The sequence below is a fragment of the Rosa rugosa genome, chromosome 3, assembly GCF_958449725.1.
Source record: "Rosa rugosa chromosome 3, drRosRugo1.1, whole genome shotgun sequence".
Classification (NCBI taxonomy): domain Eukaryota; kingdom Viridiplantae; phylum Streptophyta; class Magnoliopsida; order Rosales; family Rosaceae; genus Rosa; species Rosa rugosa.
In genome coordinates, this window is record NC_084822.1 from 40,640,907 (window position 1) to 40,650,228 (window position 9,322).

Genomic DNA, 9,322 nt, shown 5'->3' on the forward strand with positions numbered 1-9,322 from the left:
AATGTTTGGTTGTTAGACTCTGGTCTCTCTAAGAAGAATAGATCGATGAGTCTGACAAGTTAGCTAGGGAGGTGTAGTCACAATCAAGGTCCTGGAAACTAGGAATAGTCACCATATGTTGATATTATTAAGCACTGAGTTTGTTGCTGACGCTTGTAACTCTAGTAGTTAAGAGATTCACCGGTCTCTACATCCGAAGTCTCGAGTATGAATCCTAATTTTGTCATTAGAAATGAGTTTTATACCAAAACGAAAAACAAAAATATAGACACCCTTCACACACTGTACGTAGTAGTCTAGTTGACCAAGTGTCCTGAATAAAGGGTCAAAAGAAAGCAAACAGAAATACCTGCACATTTTCACACAACGCAGAAGAGAAAGAAGCCACTGTGGATGATCAGGTTTCTCTATTATTAGTGTAGGTTCTTGTCAATGCTTATTCATAACTTGAGGGATTCATACTTGTCTCCTGGTTAGTGGTATTTAACTACTATTTACATGTCTAAATCTCCTGAATGTATGTAGCCATGTAGGTTCTTCAAAACCTGTGATTCATATACTGTTGCTTCTGCTTTCACAACACAATCAATGCACCTATTTTCAACATCTGCAGCTTCCTCAGACATAGATTGTAAACCCATTTATAATTCTGTCACTATACATGCATGTCAGGGAAGAATTCATGCATATCATCATTTCATAAATAATCTCAGTTATTCCACAAGTGTAGAATCTTCAAACAAATCTGCTTTCACAACACAATGTGCCCCTATTTCCCATATCTGTTTTCCCTTAAATTACAGGTTCATCAGATACATTCTACTGTTTTAGTTTTGAATTTCAAGGGTTATACTACTATACTGATCAGATATTCATATTTGTTTGGTGCTGAATTTCAAAGTGAAGGCTTGAAAAATGGTGAGAACTCAGTGTGAATTCTCTCTTAGACACTCACTATCCAGCAAGACATGTAATTTCCACAGAAGAAGACTTAGCTGCAGGGTCATAGACTCCAAAAGACTTGCATTCTTCTTCAATGTGTAAACACTAGTGTAAATATGTCCCACCTTGCACTACAAGAAAGGAGAAAAGGATGGGCTTCACTCATGGTGCCAATTAAGTTAGAGGTTGCACCCTAAGTTTAAGAGGTTTCAGTTTGTCTATATATCTAACATGCTCATAACTCATAACCATGTTTTTTGTATAATTGAGTATGACACTCTTACGTACAGAGGTCTAGTCAAAATCAATGTCTTGGAAACTAGGAGCCACCATTGCTAACCAAAATTTGGATATAGACAAAAATGTAGTTCTATGGGTGAGGCCGGAAGGTATTTGATGAAAAGTAGGTAGAATATATTAGTGAGATTACTGTGGGATATATAGACGGAAATGTTTCTTATGATTGTAGAAAAAGAAATCATGAGAAGAATGAATTATGCAGTAGGGATGTGACAGCATGTTTACGATCAAAATGTGCATTAATTCCAGCAAAACCCTTGCACCAGACAACACAATTGCACTTAAAATAAGTACTAAACCAGTACATGGCAGCTAAAGTTAGTGAGGCAATAGTATCTTTAGAGAGTTTAAAAATAGTTAGTTGGGTCCTGGACAAAACCCTGATTTGCTTATTCTCGGTGGGATCGAAAGAAGCGGTTTAATTTTTCTATCAGTTATCACATTCTTCATCTTATAATATTTTTCATTGCATTATTGAGTTTTCAGAAAAGATTATAGTCCAAATGAAGTGTTGCATCTCCTTTGATGTATGCATGTTTTACTTTAAGACAGAGATCCTACAAATGATCTTTAGGGCCACCAAACCCAGTGTGCAGTAGACACAACATGTGAAAGCAGCAGATTCTTAGTTACATATTGGAATGGTTTCTGTAAGCAGAAGAAATTGGGCCCTTTTCAGATGGAAATAGTGGCAATGAAAACTCTGGCCCTCCCACGTGTTACTTTTAATGTTTCTGAGAAAATGTCTCTTCATAGAACAAGGGGTTGGAAAAATACACACAGGAAAAAAAAGAAAAAAAAGAATTGATAGTGTGTTGGATTCTCAGTCTGGTTTTGAAGGAAACCCAGTTGCTGATTTGAGTTTGTGGTAGTGAAAAGAGCATTACTAAGTTAAAAACCCTCTTGGAAAATTTTTAATGAGCAGCATGGGGTACTCATGTGGGATGTTTTCTAGTCTCTATTTTGTGAGGTGAAGAACAAAGCCTTATGTTTTCTAGTCTCTATTTTGTATTCAATGGATAAGCTTCTGTGATTTTCAAATACTTCATTTTGCAGATCATGCATATCATTTAATTAACAGGCATACCTAAATTCACATAACATCTGATGCCAATGTTAGAACGTCTTTAACTATTTGATAACAGGTACAGATTGGGATTGTTTGAACTGTTATCTTCACTAGTTCAATTGTGATATTTTTTGGGTAGGATTTCTGGCAGTCAAAGAAGCTGTTTAAGAAAAGTGATTGTACCATCTTCATGACACTGTCAAAGTCTGTATCACATCATTTGTTTTTATGTAGAAAAACTCAACAATTAGTTTGGTTTGACAGCCCAACATGTTTCTATTTATCAAACTGAATCAATGTATCTCTTGTAGATTAATTGAGTCGAGTTTGATGGGGTTCATATTTTTGTTGACTGAAATGCTTGAAGCCTGGAATGTGTAGGAACTAAATAAGGCATGAAAATGAGACAGTTGGGTACCTATTTTCATACCAAATTTTTGTGGATGAAACGAGTTTGGGTACTTTTGCCAGGTGTAGAATTAGTAAATAACTAACTCACATCTGTGCCATTATGACACAATCAGTCAATCAGGGGCATGCAAAGCCTAACTTTACAAACTTCATGACTTATTCACTTCAGAGGATCCGAATCCTAACTACATAGCTATCTGCTTAGTTAGGTTTAACTTCCACTAATGACATTATGTGCATCATGACAAGTTATCACTCAGATGTTTTGAAGTTTGAACTGTATCCAAGCTTCTGATTATGCTTTACAGAGAGGACTCAACTGTAATTGTCATGAAGTTTGGGCTCTATGATATATCCATGTGCAATGCAACAGAAGCTTAAAGACATTGTTTATTTCAGCATAAATAGGGTCAACCTTAAGTTAACAATATTAAAGAGAATGATAATATTGGAATTAGGCTATTCATCTCAAAGAGGGGGAGAGAGGAATGAGAAAATGAAGGTAGTGGGTATGGTGGAGTTGAATTGCATTGCATAAAATGGGTCCTACCCATCTGATGATAGATGCTAGCAGCAACTTGCCAATCTCAGGCGTTGGATTAGTGGACTTTTTCTTTAATGGGTTTGGGAGAAAGATGGTGTATTATGCTAATGCAGCACTAAACTTTAGAACTATATACTTTAAGTAATTATTCTTATCGGATATAGGGTATTATTGCTGGTATTATCGGAGCCATAACTTCTTGGTTCATGGGGAACCTTGCACATGAAAATTGAAGAGCAGATGGAGAGTAGGGGATGAATATCTCAGATGAACACTTGAAATTAAATGATTGAAACAGAGAAAGTTTAAACTATGTACCAAAAAATGGAGAGACAAACAAGTAACTTTGCGATTGAAATCGATCATTGGATTATAGTACAAAAGAACTGTATGGAACTGAAAAAAGAAAGAAGAAGAAAAAGCCTCATCATCCTCAGTTTACAGAATGCCCAAACATTGTTCAAAACTTGGGCCTTTGGAGAGGGCTGGCTCTGTCCCTGTACTAATCTGTCTGTTTCTTTTCTTTGTATATGATATACAGTAATTTTTTTGTTTTTTTTGTTTTTTTTTTTCCTTTTAAACTTTCTTCACACCATGAATTTGAGGTTAACTAAGCACTGAGTCAGTCAATGAATGGTTAATCTGAACTGTTTAGAACGTCTGGGAAATGCATCGTCTATGGCCAGCGGTGGTTCTCTTCTTGTTCTGTTTCGTTTCGCATTTCCAGACGTTTCCAATATCTTGTGCTATTCTCATGGCGTCACATGAAGCACCAGAGAGCCCTCTCCTTGTGAACCCGACTGCATAGAGTCCGGCATTTCCTTTCCAGCCCTGTGGGAATGGCTGCTTTGGGAATCCGCTCTTGGAGAAAAATTCACCTTCCTGTAAACAATAATCAAATTAAAGATTAGTATCTTTGCACTTTCAAAATTACTAAGCTTCTTTGCAAGCAAGCAAACAGACATAAACAACAAGTTTTTCGAAACTTTTTCTCACCTGTAGCCAAGAAGGAACATTGCTGCGGTATCCTGTAGCTAGAACAACTGAATCAATGTCAAGAACTTCGCCGTCGACAAGCTCAACGCGGCCGTATGAGAATCTCTTGATTCCGGGAACGACTTTGATACCACCGGACTTGATTTTGTCTAGTGCTCCAATGTCAAGAACAGGGGTCTTTCCTTGTGTGTTCTTTAGCTCCATTGGGCCTACGGAAGGCCTGTTGAGCCCGTATTTCTCGATGCTTCCGAGTATCAACCATGAGAAAAGTAGGAGGAGCTTGTCAGCTAACCAGACTGGTAGCCATTTTAGCAAAAAGACCGCCAACTCGAATGTCGATTTTCCATAGATTTCTCTTGGCAAGACATGAACCTGAAACAGAGCAGAAGCTTATTAGAAACCACTCTCAAATTATTTAACTTCAGTTTATCAGAGTTACTATATTATATTGTCTCAAGTACTTACCGAGCTTCTAACGACCATGGAAGGCGAGGCATTGTGGTTGCAGAGGTCAAGAGAGAGTTCCATGCCGGAATTTCCACAACCGACGACAAGTACTTTCTGTCCCTTGTACTTCTCGCCGGACTTGTACTCACAAGCGTGGACAACTTCGCCGCCAAACTCGCTGAGTCCGTCGATGTCAGGCACCACACACTCGGCATTTTCGCCGGTGGCAACTATGAGCCACCTGCAGATGTACTCGACCTCTGATCGGGTTGACCCGGTTGTTGCAACAGTCTTGACCCTCCAGAAACCGCTGGTCTCGTCGTAGCGGGCTGATTGGACGGAGGAGTTGAATTTTGGGTTGATTTCAAAGTGTTTGGCGTATGATTCAAGGTAGTCGATGAATTGTCTCTTTGTTGGATACTCAGGGAAATCCTCAGGGAATGGAAGTTTAGGGAGTTGGCAAAATGCCTTGGGAAGATGAAGCTTGAGCCTGTCATAGGTGCGTTTTTGCCACAGTGAGGCTATGCACTCGGCTCTTTCAAGGACTTCGAATGGGACTCCTTGGTCCCTGAGGCAAGCTGCCGTTGCCAAGCCAGACGGACCAGCTCCAACTATGACTGGTCCGTTGACCATGATGCAACGGCAAGCAAAGAAATCCTCATGATCCACTAAGCGAAACAAGTTCTCCATGTTGATCAAAGTAGGTATCTCAAAGGAAATGAGTGATGGGTTTTCAAGTTTGAAGTGGTTGTTGTTGTTGTTGAAGAAGAAAATGAGAGAATATATTGTGAGAGATTTTGAGGTTTTGCAAATGAGGAGGTTTGTTAGAGAGAAGTAGATGATTGTTGAGTTTGGTTTGGTTTGGAGGGAGATGAAGGGTGAGGGTGCTTAAATAGAAGGATGCATGTGATACTAGTGTGTGAAGTTGATGCTGAGACTGCAAATCATAAGTGTTGGGCTGCCTTTTATGTTTTTTAATAATACTCAATATTTCCAACATTATATTATTAGATCTTACAACATTATTTTTGGACTATAATATTTAGAGACTTAAGCATTTTTTTTTGGAATTATTTTATTGGGATTATTCTTTTTTGAAAGGGAGTTGGTGCGGCTGCCCTCAAGTCTTGATTAATGACATTGCAGAATACAAGGGGGGGCGTAGAGCCTGGACCCCAAATTACAATAAGCATAAAGAGAACATCCTGAAATAATATCAAGATTCTCCACAAAACCTATGTATTCTAACAAGCACCAATTAGCAAAGAGTGCACGAATGGCTACTCCATTTGCTTTGACATAGCGGTGACATACCGGAAAGATAACTCTATCACGAAGAAGCATCATTACAAATAGCACAGTTTTCCTACTATGTTGCCGCACGGAAATAAATCCGGCGACACTCAATTTCATCCTGCCATTAGGATGTTGCGTTCATTTGATCAAGCAAATAGCTCGCCGCCTCGCTAGGCCAGACAAGACACGCAGAGCGTGCAGACCGGGACACAGCCTACATCGCCCTACCAAAAGATGATAGGGATTTATTGCTGGCATAGAGCCACGTTGAATTAAAAGTAAAAAACAATAAAGCAAAAAATAAAAGGTAAATGGGTCTAAGGCCAAAGCCCAGTCCCCATACCCAATAGGCCCAAGCCAAACCATCAGGTTGCTTGAATCACAACGTCTCCATCCTTCCAGCGCCTCCCCTGCCATCCCACCACCGGCAACCGCGCCTCTCCGACCAACCTCACGCCATCTAGCCGCGCCACCTCTCCTCGGATTGGAGCCGAACCGCCCAACCCATAACAAGTCTAACCGATCCGATCTGAACCCAGGTCTCAACGACATTAGGTCGTCACCATCAGACAATCTCTGAACCCGTGACCCAACCTCGAAGCATCCACCAGGTCGATCGTGCTCTTCCCTATGGCAAGGCGACATTGACCCCGCCATCCATCCATCGCCCCGCCTGATGCAGAATGGATGGCAGTCCAATTCGAAGAACAGTTGGATCGTGCTAAAGAAGGAAAACGAAAAGTGACTAGTATACACGAAACAGCTCGATGTCCGATTGGGACGTGCCTTACCTTTCCGGAAAGGGAATCGCGCCAGAAACAAGACTCATCGCTTTGCTATGAGCTGTGGCCTTTTTTGGGCTTTCGGGGTCGTTTAGGGCCTCAAAACTGCATTTTTCTATTTTTCGGAGTTTTGGTTTTCCTAATTATTTTTGGGTTGTTTTCGTTTTTACCCATGAGCTTTACGGTTTCATTGTTAGTCGCCCTAGGGTTACTTTTCTCTTATTTAAGCAGCCGCAAGCGGCTGCAGAACCTATCTTTTATCAATAAAATAGAGAATTTTCTCTTTTATCTCTGGTGGACTCCAGAACCCTTTTGTTAGGTTTATTGCTGGTAAACCTAGTTATCAATCCGACTGCGTCACCGCCGCTGCCCTTCTCCATCATATCCTTCAAGCGCCCTGGAAAAAACCGCCATCACCATGCAAACTACAATTCGACTGGGCAAATCACCACCAGACACAGGGTCCCTTCTGGCCTGTCCGACGACGCAGCCGCGATGGCGTGCCGTCGGACCAGGCATATGCTTTTGCCGAAAGAGCAGTCGCGGCTCCTAGGGTTTTGAGAGAAAAAAGTCAAAGAAAATTCTCAAGTATTATAATCTATTATTGGTATTATTCTTTTCTTGGGATAGTTTTCACCACCACAAGAGATGAAGAACTTTTTAATAGAGATTCTTTGTGTTTGTTTTATTTTTGTGGAAATAGGTATGTAGGAAATAAGTAATGTTAGGAAGACGCTTCAATCATCCTTGAAGGTATGCATTTTAATGATTTTGACTTATAAAATTAACAATTATAGAGAATAATATCTCAAAATCAAACTCTATTTGGACGTGGTTTTTTTTTTTTTTTTTTTAAGATTTACTTCAATAAGTGACTCTAAAAAAAAAACTATGCAAAACAACAGCGGTGCCTGATCGGCCAATCGTGTCCAGTGCTGGTCTAGGCCAGGTGAAGTTGTATAGGGTTTCGTTCTCAATGCGTAGAGCAGAGTTGCGGTGGTTGAATTCTATTAGGCGGCGAGACTAGTTGTCTTTGATCTTGAACTGCTCCTTTGAAGGCATGATAAAGTCAACAGGTAGCAAATCAGCAGAAAGCGTTCACCCCCTAATTACGGTTGGTCTTGTGTGGTCATACCGATGATTGACGTTTGTTGAAGCAGTAGCATCGGGAAGCAGGTTGAGGTGCTACATAGTGGCAAGTTTTTTCTGCCGGCTGAGGCTAGGCTTTGGTATATTCTGCTCAAGTGGTGAGCAAATCCAGAGTTCGATGGTTGATGTTGAGCTGGAGGATTGGCCACCAGAAGGCTTGACGGCGGCGGCAACAACTTGGTAGAAGATGGTCGCTCATGCTTTTGCTAACTTTGCCCGTGTTTGGGCTTAGGCTCAAATGTGGGTTAGCGTATTTTGTAGGTTTTCAAGGAGAATGTCTTGCCACCCTCACTTATCACTTAGTGATTTGAGTAGGTCTCCCATAAGAGTTAGACCTTATTGTTCATTTTGGGTCGATATATGGTTGTCAAGTACCAATCTTTTCGAATCATGACTTCTACAAGAGTTGGTAAATATCTAGAATATGATTGGTTTACTTATTTCAAATGGCTTATGGATAAGGAGTTACTCCTATTTGTTTGCTAGGACGTGGCGTTTTGTTGGTACCACAATTGCGTGCAGGTTAATGAGAGGCTAGTCAATGATTTTTTCCCTAGAAAATATGGAGTTGTTCTTTGTTTATAAACACGCTAAAGTAGCGAGCTCAACATAGATTTGTAATGAGTTGTATTTGCTTGATAGAGTTTCAGGATTTTCATGTCTGTTATCCTATTCAAGTACATGTTAGACTCTAGCCAACAGCTATTGATTCTCATGATATCAATTTCATTTCAAATAAAAAAGAAAAGTGACTCCAAATACATCAATCAGTTAACACTAAATTAGTTTACATTAAGCTTTAATCAGACTATTTGTATTTGACACTGAAACTAAATTTGTTAAAATAAATACTTTTGTTCATAGAAATTGAATCATATATTATGATCTGAGTTCCATAAAAATATTATTGGCCGAAACATATGTATCAAAACTAAGTAGCCACAACAAAATGGTAATATGAATGATCAATAGTAGGGAGTTAGATTTGATGTTCATTGAGGATCGGTAGATATTCTAGACCAATTAAAACTACTTACTTTCTTTAATTTTTAGTTATGCATATTCCAAACTAGAAACTTTCTTTTGATTGAAATAGGTCAGCCCTTTCATTAAATTCAGCAAGCAGTACAAAAACGAAACACCCCTATGGAGTCGACAGAAAGAATCGTTCCTCAAAACCTTCTAAATCCCTATTCTAGAAAAATAAAGATCCCGAAAATCCCCAGTACACCCACCTTTTAGAAAATCCACGCACATTTATTCTAACAAAAACCAAAAAACCTCAAAGCAGACATAAAATGGAACCAACTAAAGCTCTGGTTTTTGCGACCCAAATAAGAATTAAATTAAACTATCAGTAGAAGGTGACATAACACCTTCCACTTT

General features: G+C 39.5%; 1 protein-coding gene across 1 annotated transcript; it reads right to left on the reverse strand.

The window, feature by feature from the left end:
- Positions 1 to 3,598: 3,598 nt before the first annotated feature.
- Positions 3,599 to 5,551, reverse strand: LOC133739391 (probable indole-3-pyruvate monooxygenase YUCCA5). The gene is made up of 3 exons (XM_062167170.1): positions 4,728 to 5,551; positions 4,263 to 4,634; positions 3,599 to 4,148 (listed from the first exon to the last, which is right to left on the reverse strand). The coding sequence occupies exons 1-3, from the start codon at positions 5,397 to 5,399 to the stop codon at positions 3,918 to 3,920; spliced, it is 1,275 nt and encodes a 424-aa protein (XP_062023154.1). The 5' UTR covers positions 5,400 to 5,551; the 3' UTR covers positions 3,599 to 3,917.
- Positions 5,552 to 9,322: the final 3,771 nt, after the last annotated feature.

What these genes read in the sequence shown, in the direction of transcription:
- LOC133739391 (XM_062167170.1), bottom strand. Translation starts at nt 5,399, where the DNA reads ATGGAGAACTTGTTTCGCTTAGTGGATCATGAGGATTTCTTTGCTTGC. An exon ending in CCATGGTCGTTAGAAGCTCG is followed by an intron (nt 4,635 to 4,727) that starts GTAAGTACTTGA and finishes GCTCTGTTTCAG; the next exon opens with GTTCATGTCTTGCCAAGAGA. An exon ending in ATGTTCCTTCTTGGCTACAG is followed by an intron (nt 4,149 to 4,262) that starts GTGAGAAAAAGT and finishes TATTGTTTACAG; the next exon opens with GAAGGTGAATTTTTCTCCAA.